Here is a 17,000-nt window from a genome sequence, read left to right as displayed (position 1 = left end):
TATTATAATTGTACAATGTCTACTTCCCCATCCATTAACTATTATATATAATAATAATAGTATTTAATTATTAAACACAACCCCAGGATGTCAAAAAAATAGAAAATCCAATACACAACTAAAATAGTAAAAATATAGTATTTTAATTATGAAAATAATATATCTAAATTAGAAGATAGATTGAACCGCCCGAACGAGTGGTAAAATAAGCGAGTATTTTAAAGGGGCAAGAGTTCATCTGAAAACTTCGAAAAAGCCCGCCGAACAGTGTGAATAAGCAAAAGTATTCTTAAAATTTCCACGACTGGGGAAAAGTCCATCAACTAAAAAAGTATCCAAGAACTTTAAAATTGTAAATGGGGAACAAATTCATTGAACAAATGTCACGCTTTCCAGTCACCCAACGGGTTTCTGTTGTTGTTCTTTTCCTCGCGTTGTTGGTCCAAATAGCAACCGTCATGTATTTCCGGTTCTCGCCCGTTTTGAAGACAAGCGACTCGTATTCGTCGTTTGAAGAAGCCGTTGGGAATGTCACTGATATTCCCGCGACATACGTCGAGGCTCATACTGAACCCGAATTTCCGAAATATGCACGCGTCGCGCATAACGAGCCGCGTTATTACCAAATGGAGAGAGGGACTTGCTGGGATTTTGCATTGATTGGATTTTTACAATCGAATTATCGACAAAATGGTATTGAAAAAGGGTTGATGTCTGAGGATCAATACACGTTGTTGTCTACACAAGCTATGGGTATTAAAATGGTCGACCACTGTGTCGAACACCCCGATGTGTGTAACACACCAGGCGATTCGTTGTTGAGCAATAGCACTTCCGGTGGTGAAATCAACTGGTTTTATTCATTCCCAGGCTTGTATAAGGAAACCGTCCCCGACTCTGTGTGCCCATATTTGCCGACAGACAGCGAAGAATGGATTTGCGATAACTTGGAGAGTGCAATTAAGTCAAATCCTGTGAGGTTTGATGTCACTAAAATGAACGTCGCGACGACGGTGGAGGACGTCAAAAAGCTGTTTGTCCAAAAAGGGAACAGAGCACTTGCTTGGACTTCATTGATTCATGACGATGTAGAATACTTCCCATGCACGCAATATCCCGATTTGTGTAATGTTGGTGTGTATGATGTTGTAGCGTGCCCACCAGAGATAGCGAGCGGAGACTGTGCCAAATTAGTCTTGCCGATGTATACACCTGATGGTGAGTTTGATAGACATGGCGAAATGACAATGGCGGGCGGTCATGGGATGGTCATGGAAGCATTCACTGACGAGTTTGTGACTAAAGCCGGACATAAAGGAGGATTTGTGTTAAAGAATTCGTGGAATGATACTGCTTATGGAGATAGACCAATGGGGTCTGCCAGAGGTATTCGAGGAAGTCATTCTATTGAGTATTACTTGGGACAAATTTCATACGAAGAAGAGATGACACTTTGCCCTAACCCACAAGACCCATTGAATTGGGAAGTGTGCACTGAAGCGTGTGGGAAGAGCACTGAAATATCCAAAAAGATCATGGAGTTTGAACATAAACCATTTGAATACCAATGCGTTGATGAACACGTTTGTACTAAAGATCCAGTGTACAGATACTTCTTGAGGGAATTGAAACCAGCATCGAGAAAACCAAGCGGAAGATACTTTGATTTTACTATGATCAAATATAACACATTGGATGATACATTTGTCGACTTGACGTGGAAGGCTTTACCAACACAAGTTATTGGGTTATATTTCACTCGTTTGTTTTTCTATATGTATGTACTGAGGTCAATGATGATACTTATCAATAGCGATTGAGAGCCAATTAAAAGATCTTGTCGCAAATAAGGAATATTGTGGATACTACTTCTTCCCGTATGATATCGTTGAACAACAAATTTCATATTATGGTGGATTTAATTGTATCTACTACGACATCAATTGGGAAGAATCGAGTTACTTGAGCAAGAAAGACAATCATAAGGAATTTGACTATACGTATCTCGACAAATCAACCACTAAACAACACTTGGACACTGCTACGTTCTACGCGTCTAATCCGTATATCAATAAGAGATACAGTGATTAATTCTTTTTGCCTCGTTTTTAGTTGTTTTTACTGGAGTCTTGTTCTTTAATTTAAGTCTGAAATAATTATTAACTTTAATTTAGATTCCACTATTTTCAATTAATTTATTTAACAATATTTTAGTTTACTTTAAATTAAAAAAAATTTACAATAATTATTTGTTTTAGTTTTTATAATAAATATTTCATCTTTTGTATTAATAATTAATTTATTAATTTATGTATCACTAAAATAATATTTTAAATTATACCTTTTTAATTTTTATGAATTAAAAATTCCCAGATTAGTAAAATAATTTTATGATTTTTTCGAATCTCTTTTTGATTGCAAACATCACATCAAAAAAATGTTAAATTTTCTATAACGGATCTTTTTAAATTATATAGTATAGTTTAATAATTATAATTATACTATTATAAACAAACAAAATAAGTATTAACGAAAAATTAATTGTTTCTGCATAACATTTGGTTTTTTCTCTTTTTTCTTCTTTATTTATTTATAGTACAAAAGAAGACTTAAAATAAAGTTACTCAAGAAACTATAAAAATGCCATGCAGAATTAAAATTGAGAATAATAATCATTAAACTAGATAAAAACCATTTGAGGTATTAAACTAGAACATAAGAAGGTACAATATGTATTTATCTTCCTCTTTAATTTTAATAAGATTATGTGTGTTTCAGAAAAAACTCGAAAAGCAAAAGACGAACGGATGGAGGAACACTTCGGGAGTATGACGGAGAGCGAGACGGCAGTTGACGACGATGAAATCGACTCGCTCATCCAGACTGTCTTTTCCGACACTCAGCCGCCTCAGCATTTTACAACAGAGGACTTCATCGACTCGAACACACAAACCGCACGGATAGAAGGCAAAATGTACTCCTTGAAAGACACCGTCAACGTCATTTCGCAGTCGTTCCCAACATTCACACAACCCCAGAACCACTTCGATTTTTCTCTGATGGATATCTTAACACAAAACATATTGACACCATACTTGGCACAACTACCACAGACGACTATGGCGTTTGAAGCTTCCAAATCCCTTTTCCCAAATAGTTACTTGGACCAATTTGTTGCCGCTCGGTACTCTCTTTCGTGTTATTTTAAGGCAATGCAGTTGTTCTCAAAGTCCTTGTTGGAGTGTGGGCAATGCTCGAATGAAAAATTTAGAGTGATTTTCTGTGTGATCAATGGTGGGAAGATTCAAGACTTCTTGGCAAAGACACAATGCCTCTTTAAAACAGTTATTAAGACACCAACCCTAGTTTTGCATGGGATGTACCCTGGAGACGTTATTGTATTTGCGGATGTCATGGAAAATAAGGAGATGAAAGTGTACGCATGGGGATCTGTAGAGCAGTCTCCGAGTGTAAATAACCCCGCTGCGTTCGAGTTGAACTTTTCAGTTCGGGACTTTAGTGCGATCAACGAGTTTTCTTTGAGATGCGAGGAGTACTCTGTTTTGTGCGAGAGCGACGGTCTTTCCTTTCTTCTTTCAAACAACAAAACCATTGCAGAGACTGTCTTTGCGTATTTGATGAGCGAGTTAGTCAAGAAGGAGCGCGACACTTTCAGTTTTGTGACTACCATAGTCGAGCCACAATTTTGCACGTTGTGTCGGAATGAGTTAAAGTATCAAAGAAGTACTTGTAGGCACTGTCCGGGATGCGACGACTATTTTCATGAGAAGTGTTTGTCTGAAGAGAATAGTATGTATTGCTGTTCGGACTGTTATTCAAACTCGTTTGTTCGGTGTGAAGCGTCTGGAACGCTATATCCGTTCCAGCGGTTGAAAAGATGTTTGTTGTGTCGATCGAAGTTTGTATGTCAAAAGGAAATCGAGCTTCGAGGAGTTACGATGTTCTGTTGTCGTGAGTGTCGAGGGAAGTACCAATCTGCTGTGTCAAACTTTTACATGGAAAAATGCTACTCAGTTGCAGCACAGAAAATGAGCGAGATGTACCACGCGTTTCCGGAGATAAAGGACAACCCCAACTTCTTCTTGGCTATGCTCTTTGTTGTGCGAGAGGATATCAAAAAAGGAAGTTCGTAAACTTTGTGGTGTGATGGTTTCCGGTATTTGAAGGCGTACTCTCAAATTTAGAATACGGGAAGGTTTGTTTAATTAATTTCTAGTTGAAAATTGGTTACTTTTAATTATGAAGTGCTCTATTTTTGTAATAGACGAATTTGGTGCGGAACTGTGAGAATTGTGGAGTTGTCGTATTACGTCTCAAATACGTTTGATAACAATATAATAAAAGTAAATTATAAGTACCATTGGAGGATGATAATATTTTCGAAGTTAAAAGTCGTTGGTATGACAGAGCCAGTGAATATAGTGGATGGGTATTCGGTGTTATAATAAAACGGGAAATCGGTGTTAATTGTCGATCCATTAAGTTTGAGGTCGTAGACATAACACATTGAGATCAGAGAGTTTGGGTTGTCATCGGAATAAAGCACTAAGTAGTCGTCCATGTTTTTGGTCACAAACCTTGTTGGTGGGATATTGTATGGGTTAGTAATAGTAAAGAGGAAATACCCCCCTCTTTGGATGTGTCGATCATAAAATTTCAATGGTTTCTTTTTAATTGGGTTTTGGTGATAAGAACCAAAAACGTTCCCATCAGTTGTTGTGATGACAATAGTTATATCGGACTTCCCTTCTATTTTAGAATTGATTTGTCTTGCTGATACCTCTTCTTCTTCTGAAGAATAGACGACTTTATAATTAGGGAAATGTAACCATTGTTTCAACACTTCAATAGTATTATATTTGAGTGGTTGTGCCATAACCAAATTAAATATAAAAGTTCATTTGATAATTTTATAGAAAACTGTATATACCATATGAAAGTATTCGTTATATTCTTTTCATTCCTTTTCTTATTCATTTCGGGAAAAATCGTCGACTTCATCCAAATTGCCGACGTCCATTACGACAAGTTCATGGACTGTTCTCTTTATGACGACACAACAAACTGTCGCACTAACCCTTTTGTCACATTTTCATCAACAAACAGATTCTATCATAAATATAAGACCAACCCTATGTATAACCCTATGTTCGGACGATACTTCTGCGACTCCAATAAGAATTTGTTCCTCGAATCTGTTCAACAAGCATTCAGAGTATCCCCACATCCAAAATTTATCATTTTGAGTGGCGACTTACCTGCACATGCCCCTGGAGAGTATTTTCAAGACACTATGAAAGAAGGTGTCAATATAGTTCAAAGGAGATTCCCAGGTGTTCCAATTGTATTTTGCTTGGGTAATAACGAAGTTGAACCTGCGTATATCACTTCGTGTGATGATAAAAGATATGAAAAGTACTTCCAATTTTTAAATACCACGTATATCCCATGTTTGTTCTCTAAATCATATCAATCTATTATTACACAATTCAGTAGTTAGTTGAATAGTATTATTATAATAACAGGTGTTATATATGAAACTAAAAATAACATAAAGTAAGTGAAAAAGAATCTTTTGTGAGGCACGCCAGTTACGTAAGACACTTGAACCATTTACAACTGACTGTTGTGATGATAAACACTTTACTTTATAGTCCAAGATATAAAGGTGAAGACTGTGGATCGTTGGAGCACATTCGAGAAGGAATAAACCATGCTCGTGCTTTAGGTAATTCAGTGCTTGTGGTTGGGCACTTCCCAATTGGAGTTTCTGCATTTGATTGTCGGAGTTATATGGAAAAGAGTATTCAAGACAGACTCTTTAATATTCTGCAAGCAAATGAAGACATCATAATTGGTAACATTTTTGGGCACTGTCATAGAGATGAAATTAAAGTGGTCAACGGGGTTACTGCGATGACGAGCATCTCTGTTTCACCATTTCTTGGAAATGCACCAGGAATAAGAGTTTATAGTTATGATATTAATAAAAGGAAACTATATGATTACGTTGACTACTTCATGTATTTTGTCAAGTCCTCATTGAAAGAAAAAGGTATATGGACGGCTGGATTCTCTTTCAAACAACTGTACGGTGTCGAAGATGCCTCTCCGAATTCTATTAAAGAAGCTTTGAAACACATTAAAAGAGACCATCTTTTGTACTTAAATTATTCAATGTTCACCAACGGACTCTTTGATCCAGATTTCAAGAACACACTCTGTAGAATCACTTCCAACAACATAGAAGAGGGTCTTAAATGTCAACAGTCGTTGCTTTAATTGATTGTGTTTTTATCTCATTTCTGTAATAACATTTTTGTGGTTAAAAATGTTATTGAACAAACTGGAAATATGTAATTGAAAAGGGCTGATGAGTCGCTTGGAGGGAAATATTATTGCAGAAGAAAGGGAAATGAAATTTGTGGTTGTAGGAGATGACTCCAGCGGGAAGACTTCGTTCATCAACGCATGTGTTGGAGAAGCATTTTCCGTTCCAAATCGGACACAGTTGATCGACTACAAAAGCGTCTCTTTCAAGTGGGGAAACAAAATCCTTCGCATGAACTTCGTTTGTTTAATCATCGATTTTGCTCATAGCGGGACGTTCTATTTTCAAAATTCTATTTGTATTATTCTATTAATAGATTATCAACCAAATAAAAAAAACAATTATAAAAGTACTATAAAATAAACTATAACCCTTGTCGACTTGACTGACATCAAAGTGGGATACTCCAAGGCTGATGAATGGGTTTGGACCAACACCATATTACAGAGGAGCAGATGGGATATTTTTGATTGTCGACGGGACTACTGTATTTGATGAGAGAAAGACTAACGATATAATCAACTCAATAAGAAGAGATAACCCAAACCCAATGCTACCAATCGCTGTTGTTGTCACTAAACTTGACCTGAAGCCAAGTAAAAGAAGCTGCGTGGACTACGCACTCAGATGTAAGTTCCCCACTTATCATATATCAGCAAAAAATAACGTGGGCATCGACGAGACGCTCCTCTCATTCGTCGAACTGTCACTGAAAAAATCATTTGAACAACCAGTGGATGTTGCACAAACTAAAAACAAAGAAAGATGTCAGTAATTTGTTGTATTTCTTATTTGTGTGGATCGATTTTGTGAATCTAAAATTTAGATTATGAATATAGTAATTTTATCGTTTAATCAAACTATTTATATAATTATTTATGTATAAATCAATTGTTTAAAATTTTAATAATTATTTATTATATAGTAAATTAAATTTTATAATATACTATAATGTAATTATATTACATTATTCATTTTTTTCATCACAAAAAATAAATTGTTCAAAAAATATTATTCAATTGTTTTTATATTCCTGGTAAATTAAAAATTAAAATAGTTTGTTATAGTTTGATTTATGAGGTTATATATTTTTTTTTAATTATTCAAAACTCATTCTATCCTCAAACTATTTTATTGGTTAATTTATACAATATTTTTATTAAATCGTATTTGTCAATTGTCATTTTTTCAATCTTTTCCCTCAAAAATCTGGAGATTATAATTATAATGCGTCATTATGTCTTTCTTAATAGTTTAGAAACTATAACATCAACCATCTTTCGTTTTTATGAGTTTATTAAACCCTAAAATAGTTTCATCATAATTCTTCTCATTTTCAAAATTATAATATCTAAAACACAAACTATACATTATAGTATAAAGAAAATAAAAAAAGAAAAAGTCAAAAACCCCCAATTTCATTTCGAAAAAACGCTTTTTTCAACTTAAAAAGGAAAGTCATCTAAGAAAGTTGAAAGCTCTTTCGGTTTAATATCAAGACCTTATGAATTCTGAATCAAGAAAGCCGTTCAAGAGAAGTCACGCCAGGAAACCAACATCCTCAGCCGACTTCTATGCCATTTATTACAAGCCGTCTGTCCCACTTGTTGTTAACAGGGATAGCGCGTTTTTAACTTTTAGTGAGCCCGTTACTGCCAAGCCCATGTCTTGTCCAAAACGTTCTTTAAAGTACATGCTCCCTAGTGTCTTTACTGTTTCTTATTAAGACATTACTCCCTTCACTTTTTATGTTATTAACATTTTATATTAATGTTATTATTATTATTTTCTAGTAATGTGTTATTAATATATTACTATATATTAATGGTAAAATTATTTATTAATATAAGATATTAGATATATCTTATATTAACATAAGAAATTGTTGTATTAATAACAATAACAAAATGTAATATAAAATTTAATAATATAACATGTGACGTTTTTAAAAGGAACTTCATTGTGTGAGAGAAACATTAGAATGAACCACTTGTTTGTCTGTGTTGGTGATATCAAAAACAGGCTGTGTACACTTGATTGAACTGATGACAACAGATGCACGATCCTCGTTCATCCCTATCTTTTGTAAAAAAAGAACACACCGTTCTGGGTGCTCTTTCTCGAACCGTAAAGTCTCTTGCATTAACCAGTAATTTCGGATGTTGTGTACGACATGAGTAAATTGTTTTGATATCAACGGTTGGTTTGGTTCGATTTTAATAGTATTTAAAGCAAAACTTTGAACATTAACAGTTGAAGCGGAAATGATACCATTAATGTATTCATAAATCACTCCACCGATTCTCATCACATCATCTTTGGTATATTTCACATCACCTATTGTGACCGATACAAACTTCTCCATCTTTATAGTCAACATCGATTTCTTAGTCCGTTTCGTCTCGAAGACTACACGCTCATCAAAGCTCGAACATATTTGAATCAAGTAATTGTATATCACCGCAAACACATTCTTCCGGTGATAGCGCTCGTTATAACTTTGACTCACTTCATTGTTCTGACACTTCTCCTCTTCCACTGATATCATTGCCAAAAACTCCGCGTGTGTCTTTTCAACACTCCCATAAATGCTGGTGATTTCAATGTACTGCAAAGACTTCTCGGCGCGCTTCGCGCGCCGCGCTAACATAAAACCAACGCCTTTCACGTTCAAATAGCCAATCAAGAACGCAAGGCGCATACACTCCTCAGACATCCCTTTTTGTTTGGCGTGAGTATTTAAGACACGCCTCCGCTTGACGTCATCGTTCACGGGTTGAGTAAGTTTCCTCTTTGAGTTAAGAGAACTGAAGGGCTGTGATGGAATACCAGTTGGTAGTGAAGACAAATTGACACAAGAAAAGTCCTCGAATTCTTTCGGTGAAGTCATGTCTTATTAAAATTAAGAGTTTTCAATTAAAACTTTTCAGTTCAAAAAATTGGGTGAAATATCCTATTTTTGAAATACATCATCAAAAACCTAATTATTAGTTCATAGCATTTTTTAATATAAATATACTTCAATTTCGGGAATGTGGTGTTTTTTGATAGGTATTTTTATTTATAATTTAATTAATAATTTTTATGTATCTAGAATGAAATTATTATGATTGTTAAATTGAATTAAATAAAAAATGTGATTTGAAAAAAAAGAAAAATTCATTTTTTCTGGTTCAAACATCACAAGTCAAAATCAACAAAGTTTAATATCAAATATAATTTGTTATTAATAAAAATTGGTTTATGTTTTTTTTTGGTTTTAAATTTGATTGTGAAGTCTTTTCGATTCTTCCAAAACTCAAATAAATTCAACTTTGCTTCAAATAATATTTAAATAATAATATTTTTTAACTTGTATTTTTATGTTATTAATAATTAATAATTATAATAATGAAAATATAATGATGTTATTATGAAGGATAAAATAAAACTTAAATTTTATTTTTAATTGAATACTATTTAGCATTCCAATAAATGTTTTAAATGATTAGAAAACAACACTACACCTTCATATATATATTATTAATAGACATAAGCAAGAAAGTGATCAAATTACATTAAAAGTGTTTAATAATGAGATAAATAATCAAATACAGTCTGTCTTTTAACATTATCTGGTCTCAAACGTTATCTGGTGCCTTTTGGACCATAAAAATGGGAATAATTCGGGAAGCAGTCCCAAAAACCCATCCCAATTGTTTCGGGTTTTTTCACGTTTTACCTAATGCCCGATGTTTAGACAAAAATGAATCTATTTTTTGTCCACCAGATAACGTTAAAAGACTGACTCTATATAATGCTTTTCATTTGTTCAATTATCTCCGTTTATGTATTTGTTATCGTATTAACTTTAAAGGTCTTGAATTCAATTGAAAAATCTAAACACCTTAACAATGTAATTACAATTCATCCAATTTTTTAAAATTCAATTATATACGATATGTGTATTACAAGTATTTAATCTTTTGATTTAAATAGTGACTCAACAAAATAATAATACCAACTAATATTTGAATAATTGAATTTTTTCAATTTAATAGCAAGCCAATAACACAAAAAGGGTTTTTTAAAACAAATAAAGCACTATGTCATTTGAATTGGTGAACAACCTTTCCGATCTTAAGGGTGTTGTGTTACTTAAAAACAAAACATTGTTCACTATAACCAAAAGCAGTGTGACACCGTCTGAAATAGATTCACTTATTACACTCATTACCGACTCCCCAGACTCCGACATTATTGAAAAAACAGTTTCTTCGATTAAATATAATAAAAAAATTAGTAAAGACAATGCAACTACCGATTACGAAGTGAATGTTATGACAATCCATACACCACAAGAACTTAACAAATATAAAGCTCAGACTTACCACATGTTCACAGAAACTCGTGAGATGTATGAACAAATCATGTTACCTCAGATCAAGAAAATTCCTTCATCAGTCACCCAGTGGATAGACAACTATGGCTCTTTAAAATCGACTCCACTCTATACCCAAGATGACTTTTTCCTAGTCCCAGATGTAAAGTGGAATATGAAAGACTTGACCCAATTCTATGCAATCTGTTTTTCAAGAGACAGTTCGATTCTTTCTATTCGTTCACTCCGCCAACAACACGTCCCTTTCCTCAAAAAACTCAAAACAGAAGTCCTCGAATTTATACATAACACTTACGGACTTGAAAAGGACGAAATAGTGGTTTACTGCCATTACCATCCTTCGTTCTGGCACTTTCATGTTCACTTCACAAACATAGCGTTTCCTTCACTCACAAGAAATAACGTCATTGGAAAAGCCGTGTTGCTTGACACAATCATTCAAAATTTACAGATATGCGACTCTTATTATCAAAATGCAGATTTGCAAATAACTTTAGGAACATCAAGTCACCTGTATGAACTCTACTCAAATTATGTGCCACAAACAAAGCATTAAGTATTTTAATAAGTCATCGTTAATAATTTAACTATACTTTAGTAGTTACTTCTCAATGTTACTGTATTAAATTTAACTACAACTAAGTTATTACTTATAATACATATTATATTTTATTAAAGAGCAAAACTCCAGTCTTGGATTGTGAGTGGTTGCTGACATTCTAATATGAGCTGTCTTGCGAGCAAATAAGTTCTGCATTGTTCAGGTCCATTCCAATAAATTGCACTAATGAGTCGTTTGTTTCATTTTGATTTCCATTAAAAATGGTATAGTCTTGGCTTTCTTGTGTTGAGACGTTTGGTAAGTCCTTTTTGGTGCATATCCACAAATGTCAGTGCCTTTTGTGTCGATTCGTTCTCATCAACGTCAATCGCTACATCGTCTGAAATAACGATTGGATTGTTCAGACTTGTTTGTTCATTGATTTCGTCGACGTCTATAATGGGGTGTTTTTGTCTGATGACAAGAGGATATGGCCGAATGATTATCTCACTCTCTGAAAGTTCATACGTTTCATTTTCTCGTTGTTCAATTTGAGATGTTTGGCTGTCTGTCGTTCGCTCTTCGTTCTCCTTGTCGTTCATCTCTTTTCTTAAAAGAAATTATTTAGTTAATACTAAAATATTATAGTTATTATTAACAAACAATACTCAAACTATTGATAAACTATTAATTAATGGTTTGTGCTTTAAAAAACATCTATAAGAAGTGAAGTCTTCTACCTATAAATAGAAAATTGATTTAATAACAATAAACTATAAATTTATAGTTTAACAACTTGTCCAGCATTCTTCTCTTTGGCCACAATATATAAATCGTTTGCAACAACAATGTCATACAAGGCCATGCCAACTGTTTTAAAGAAGTTTGTTTTCTTCATGAGTTCTGGCTTTTTGTCGAGTTCAACGAGTAAGTGTATGTCCTCAGTTTTTATGAGTCCATTCTCAATTGGAATTGCCAAGTCCCCAGTCTCTTCCTTTGCAAAAGGTAGTTCAATAAAAACAGCGGTGTCTTCTCCAAATATTGCGTCAGGAAATTCTCTGCACGTTGGTTGATACGATCCAACGCCGATTATAGTCTTTCCATGAAAGAGAGTCTTGTCGTTATCGAATATTGGAGTGTTTGAAGTCGTTGCAGTGATAACTATTTCGGACTGTGAAATGAGTTCCTTTGTATCTTTGCACACCACAAAAGTGATTTTCTCTTCTATTTTGTACTCACAAAGTGCCTTCTTCACTCTTTCAATGAAGTTTGTCAAGTCTTTTGCATATGCGTCATACAAATAGACCCTTTCAATGGGTCTTACACAACATGTGTAAATAAGTTGGTAAAAGCCTTGAGCACCACACCCAGCAATACCAACACTCTTTGCATTTTTTGGAGCTAGATAGTCCACTGCAAGTCCGCCAACCGCACCAGTTCTTAAAGACGTCAAAGCACTTCCGTCGATAATTGCAAGTGGCTTTCCAGTGGTGAAGTCATTGACTGTCATTAATCCAAATATGCTTGGAAGACCAAGTTTGATGTTAGAAGGCGTCACTGTTAGCAATTTTGTTCCAGATGCTGTATTAGTCAAAGCGGGCATGGAGAGGACAGTGCGCTCTTTGTAAGTGGCTGATAAACGTTCTGGCATTAAGTATTCTCCAGATTCTAAGACAAGCATTGCTTCTTTGACTTTGGCCATAGTCCGTTTTAAATCGCCGAGTTTAAAAACGTCCTCTTTGTTAATAAAAAGAAGTGTTTCTTGTTGTGACATGAAATTGTTTTTTCGAGATGGGGTGAGAATTAATCAGAAACTTATTGTTATTTGTATTAATATAATGGGTTCTGTTTTAAATGTATTCAGACCTATATTTCGGGAAGTAATGTTCACTTTTTGATCTATTTTTATCTGTTCTAATCAAATTAATTTGTTACCTAAATTATAATAAAAATTTTTAATAAAAATTTAATTTGAGTATTAAATAACTATAATAATAAACCATAATACTTTTATTAGTTTGAATACAATTAAAACTTTAGTAAAGTTGTTTGGAAAACAAATATTTAAATAGTTATATTATTATTAAAATAATTATTAATTAATAATAATTATTATAATTATTGATTATTACTAACTAATAATAAATAAAAGCAATAAAAAAAAGAATGGGATAATTTTATAACCGAAAATATATGATTTATGATAAAATCATCTATTTATATAATAATCGAGATGATATAAAAATATATGATATTTATAATATATAATATTATAAATATCATATATATATTATATATTATAATTAATTTAACAAATGAAAGTAAATGATAATATTAACAGTGATTATCAACTGTTAACATATACAGTTATGATAAAAACCAGTGCAACTTAAGCAAAAATGGGGTTACTGAGTTAAATAATTCTAAAAAAAGAAGAATAACATTATTTCTAAAATGTTTTAAGATTAATTATAAAATTATTAAGAAACTTACATTAATTATGTTATTGTTTTATTGTTTTATTGTTTTGTTTATTATAAAAGAAGAATTAAAAACAATAAAAAATTAACAAAGCTATTCATTTACAAATTAAACTAACAACAATCATGATATTGTTGAACGCGGAACATTTGGGGTTAGTCCAAAATTGTTACTGACAGCAAAGGAGTGGGTTTGATATTAAAAGTCCGAAAAATAAAAGTACTATTATGCGTATGTGTTTCTTGGACAATTTCTATGTTATGAATTGAATAGAAAGGTCAGCGGACAAGTGTGTGGCTATAAACGAAAAATAATTCATTCAACCCGACGACTAAGGCTTTAGGTAAAGCTGGAATGATTTTGAAGATCAATAAATTCTTAAATAACCCAGTTTTTCTTGTGGAATGTCAGACTTTAAAAACCTAGTTTTCGTGCACCTTTTTTTCATTTGTATAGTTCAATTGTTTGTAACTTTTTAATCCTGTTTTTTGCCTGTTATTTCCTTCTTGTTTATGATTAGTTAAAATGTTTTTTTTTCAAAAAATGCATAATATCAATCATTTATAAAGGTAAAAATGTTGTTTTGGGAAGACCATCTTTTATCAATTGAGAATTTAAATGCCATAATTTGAACAAAACAAAAAAATCGCTTAGATGTGTTTACTTTTTATCGAAAAACTTAATTGTCATTTCTTTCGCCAAAATGATACCATCTTTTTTACTAACACTTGATAATAAAAATACCACAAATTTTAATTAATTTTTTTGTTTGGTTTTTTAGTCTTCTAGTATTCGAAGTGTTGATTGACCACATATTAAACGTGATTTGTTGTTCAAATAAACAAACAATGAAAGACTAATCATGTTGGTCTGAATCAGTAATTGGAAATATTGTTCTGTTATAGAAAAAATCAACATAATATAAATCGAAAATCGAGCTCACAAAAGAAACGATATCATGGAGAAATCAATATACAATAGAATGACAAGACAATTTTCATCTTAGTGTTATTGTAAAAAATTATGAGTTAAACAAAAAAATAAAGCAAAAGTCCTATTATTTAGATAAGTCTTGAAATTATCAAATCTCTATCTTCTCGACTTAACAAGCTTTGGCTGTTAGAAATGTTCTGGCTGTTACGAACAACTGATTTTCTCTCTTTTTGTCGTCTCCGTTCTGGTGGACGTTGTTGAACTCGCCTCATTTCACTGAATCTCGCATCTTCGCTTCTAATTGGATTACGTTCTGGTCCGAACACAGGATGAGATATGTGCTCCACCATTGGAATCAAAACACATTTGTTTAAATCCTCTTCTGCAACCGGAGACCCAAAAATTCCTGGATATGCCCGACACACAATTCTCGCCTTTTGTGGGACAATGATTGTCTCTTTTTTGATGGACAGTTTATGTCTGTCTTGTAAGTGATACCACATTGCCGGAAAGCAGAGACAACGTTTTGTCTCGTTGTTGCCGCCTGAAATGCAGACAACATTGAGATGAGTCTATTCACAAGACAAATTCCTCTTTTCTCTCTTACCTTCTTTGTAATTGTTTCTCCTTCCACTTCATCTAATTCTTCCTCCTCCACCACTTCCTCCATATTAAGTTGTTCCTCAAATACATTTTCCGTGCTTTTATTTTCAACGTTATATTCATCTTTGACTACTTGAGTCACATACTCACAGTACCGTCTTAGTTGGTTCTTACAAGAACCAAAGACACCCACGTCAAGACTTTGCGTCATATGGCTTGAGTGAGGAACAAGAAAGATCAACTCAATGTTATTTTCTTCGCATATTACTCTTAGGTCTTCGTTGACGTGACAACTGCATCCATCTATGATAAAAGCCGCTTTTTCATTAAAGTCACCGATTGTTTGACGAAGTTCATTGCGTTTTTTGATTATGTAAGTTAGAACGACATCTCGAAACCACGCCAAAAATATGTCAGTGCTTATAAAGCCATTCTTCGTGTTGTATATTTTTATCGAAGAGTCGTCATATCTGTTGTCATATAATACAACATTCACTGTTTTGTTTGGCACAACAGTTCCTGGAGTCAACACATCACCACTCAACGCTATGCATCCTATCAGTGTTGTTCTTCTCCCTGCTCTGCTTAGTCCAATTTTAAGTGTTCTGTGCATTCTTTGTTCTCCCTTGTTGACGTACACTTTCACGGCTTTTCTGTCTGTGAATGGTTGTGTTCCCATCTCATCTTCATTTAAAACAAGTGCTGGATGAAGACCAACTATTCTTTGTAGAGTAACATTGTAAAATTCTTTGATATCTTTTTCTTCCACTTTCACTCTGAAATTTTCGTCGGGTATTCCTAAAACGTATTCAAACAGTGTCAATCGCATTATGTATCTATGGAGATTTGATTTTGACACCATCATTTGCAATTCATTGGTGCAAAATTGGAATACATGAAGACTTGTTACTGCTAAACCGACTTTCCTGTGACCAAAAATGTATTTTACAATTGATTCGCGGTTGCTTCTAATTTCACTTGGCCTTCCCGGCTCAAGTACCATTTTGTGCACAATCGCGGGAAATTTCATCTTTTCTTTTGAAAGAGTATGTTTGCCAATGTTGAACAATTCACAAACCGTGTTTTCCCAAAGTTTTAGGGATTTGAACACCTCAATACATATACCAATTTGGTATGTCCGATTTTTATTCTCGAGGTCTGGATACCTTTTTATTATTTCTTCAAGCAAAAATTTGGATTGAATAAATGATGCCGCTTCGAAAAAATCTTCATATTTATCAGACATGGGGTCGCCAAGTGTTCTTTGCTCTATGTTATCTTCCATTTCTTTGAAATCCAATCCCTTCATTTTTTCGTGATACTCGGAAGCCATTTATTTGTTTGATTAAAAAGAAAAAACTAGTGCTTTTTAATACAAGCACATATAAAAATCATTATAGTATTACAACTAAGGAGAAAATAAGGATTTTATTATATTTTAAAAGTATAAATTACTTTTAACTTTAACAATTGTTCATAACAAAAAAATAGTGGTCGAGTGTAATATTGAAGAAATATATTGTTGTTGTACATTTAAAAACCGCTATAAAAACCATTTTTTATTTTAAAGTTTGCACCAAAAAAACATTTGTTATTGATTACGCGATATTGTGAAAAATGAAAGAAAGGTGCATCGAAAGGGTTTTTGTTTTATTGAAAAAGAATCTTTTTATAAAATCCACCGTCTTCTTTGTTCACTATTTGAAACT

The 17,000-nt window shown here is 33.2% G+C and overlaps 10 protein-coding genes across 10 annotated transcripts; 5 read left to right on the top strand and 5 right to left on the bottom strand.

The window, feature by feature from the left end:
* Positions 1-356: 356 nt before the first annotated feature.
* Positions 357-2,091, top strand: EIN_406090 (hypothetical protein; the record flags this gene model as incomplete). The annotated part of the gene is made up of 2 exons (XM_004256878.1): positions 357-1,761; positions 1,814-2,091. 2 exons carry the CDS (start codon positions 357-359, stop codon positions 2,089-2,091), a joined length of 1,683 nt encoding a protein of 560 aa, XP_004256926.1.
* A 674-nt stretch (positions 2,092-2,765) lies between these two features.
* On the top strand, positions 2,766-4,154 carry EIN_406080 (hypothetical protein; the record flags this gene model as incomplete). The annotated part of the gene is made up of 1 exon (XM_004256877.1): positions 2,766-4,154. The coding sequence occupies one exon, from the start codon at positions 2,766-2,768 to the stop codon at positions 4,152-4,154; it is 1,389 nt and encodes a 462-aa protein (XP_004256925.1).
* A 215-nt stretch (positions 4,155-4,369) lies between these two features.
* On the bottom strand, positions 4,370-4,897 carry EIN_406070 (hypothetical protein; the record flags this gene model as incomplete). The annotated part of the gene is made up of 1 exon (XM_004256876.1): positions 4,370-4,897. One exon carries the CDS (start codon positions 4,895-4,897, stop codon positions 4,370-4,372), a length of 528 nt encoding a protein of 175 aa, XP_004256924.1.
* Positions 4,898-4,954: 57 nt separating this feature from the next.
* On the top strand, positions 4,955-6,303 carry EIN_406060 (sphingomyelin phosphodiesterase, putative; the record flags this gene model as incomplete). Its single annotated transcript, XM_004256875.1, has 2 exons — positions 4,955-5,471; positions 5,579-6,303. 2 exons carry the CDS (start codon positions 4,955-4,957, stop codon positions 6,301-6,303), a joined length of 1,242 nt encoding a protein of 413 aa, XP_004256923.1.
* A 91-nt stretch (positions 6,304-6,394) lies between these two features.
* On the top strand, positions 6,395-7,127 carry EIN_406050 (hypothetical protein; the record flags this gene model as incomplete). Its single annotated transcript, XM_004256874.1, has 2 exons — positions 6,395-6,592; positions 6,750-7,127. 2 exons carry the CDS (start codon positions 6,395-6,397, stop codon positions 7,125-7,127), a joined length of 576 nt encoding a protein of 191 aa, XP_004256922.1.
* Positions 7,128-8,309: 1,182 nt separating this feature from the next.
* On the bottom strand, positions 8,310-9,242 carry EIN_406040 (hypothetical protein; the record flags this gene model as incomplete). The annotated part of the gene is made up of 1 exon (XM_004256873.1): positions 8,310-9,242. The coding sequence occupies one exon, from the start codon at positions 9,240-9,242 to the stop codon at positions 8,310-8,312; it is 933 nt and encodes a 310-aa protein (XP_004256921.1).
* A 1,195-nt stretch (positions 9,243-10,437) lies between these two features.
* On the top strand, positions 10,438-11,289 carry EIN_406030 (scavenger mRNA-decapping enzyme DcpS, putative; the record flags this gene model as incomplete). The annotated part of the gene is made up of 1 exon (XM_004256872.1): positions 10,438-11,289. One exon carries the CDS (start codon positions 10,438-10,440, stop codon positions 11,287-11,289), a length of 852 nt encoding a protein of 283 aa, XP_004256920.1.
* A 260-nt stretch (positions 11,290-11,549) lies between these two features.
* Positions 11,550-11,876, bottom strand: EIN_406020 (hypothetical protein; the record flags this gene model as incomplete). Its single annotated transcript, XM_004256871.1, has 1 exon — positions 11,550-11,876. The coding sequence occupies one exon, from the start codon at positions 11,874-11,876 to the stop codon at positions 11,550-11,552; it is 327 nt and encodes a 108-aa protein (XP_004256919.1).
* A 179-nt stretch (positions 11,877-12,055) lies between these two features.
* Positions 12,056-13,048, bottom strand: EIN_406010 (ornithine cyclodeaminase, putative; the record flags this gene model as incomplete). The annotated part of the gene is made up of 1 exon (XM_004256870.1): positions 12,056-13,048. One exon carries the CDS (start codon positions 13,046-13,048, stop codon positions 12,056-12,058), a length of 993 nt encoding a protein of 330 aa, XP_004256918.1.
* A 2,010-nt stretch (positions 13,049-15,058) lies between these two features.
* Positions 15,059-16,624, bottom strand: EIN_406000 (hypothetical protein; the record flags this gene model as incomplete). Its single annotated transcript, XM_004256869.1, has 1 exon — positions 15,059-16,624. The coding sequence occupies one exon, from the start codon at positions 16,622-16,624 to the stop codon at positions 15,059-15,061; it is 1,566 nt and encodes a 521-aa protein (XP_004256917.1).
* Positions 16,625-17,000: the final 376 nt, after the last annotated feature.

The sequence above is a fragment of the Entamoeba invadens genome, assembly GCF_000330505.1.
Source record: "Entamoeba invadens IP1 unplaced genomic scaffold scaff_1105074726033, whole genome shotgun sequence".
Classification (NCBI taxonomy): Eukaryota; Evosea; order Mastigamoebida; family Endamoebidae; genus Entamoeba; species Entamoeba invadens.
The sequence above is the reverse complement of the archived record's forward strand: the minus strand, read 5'-3'. Positions and strand labels throughout refer to the sequence as shown.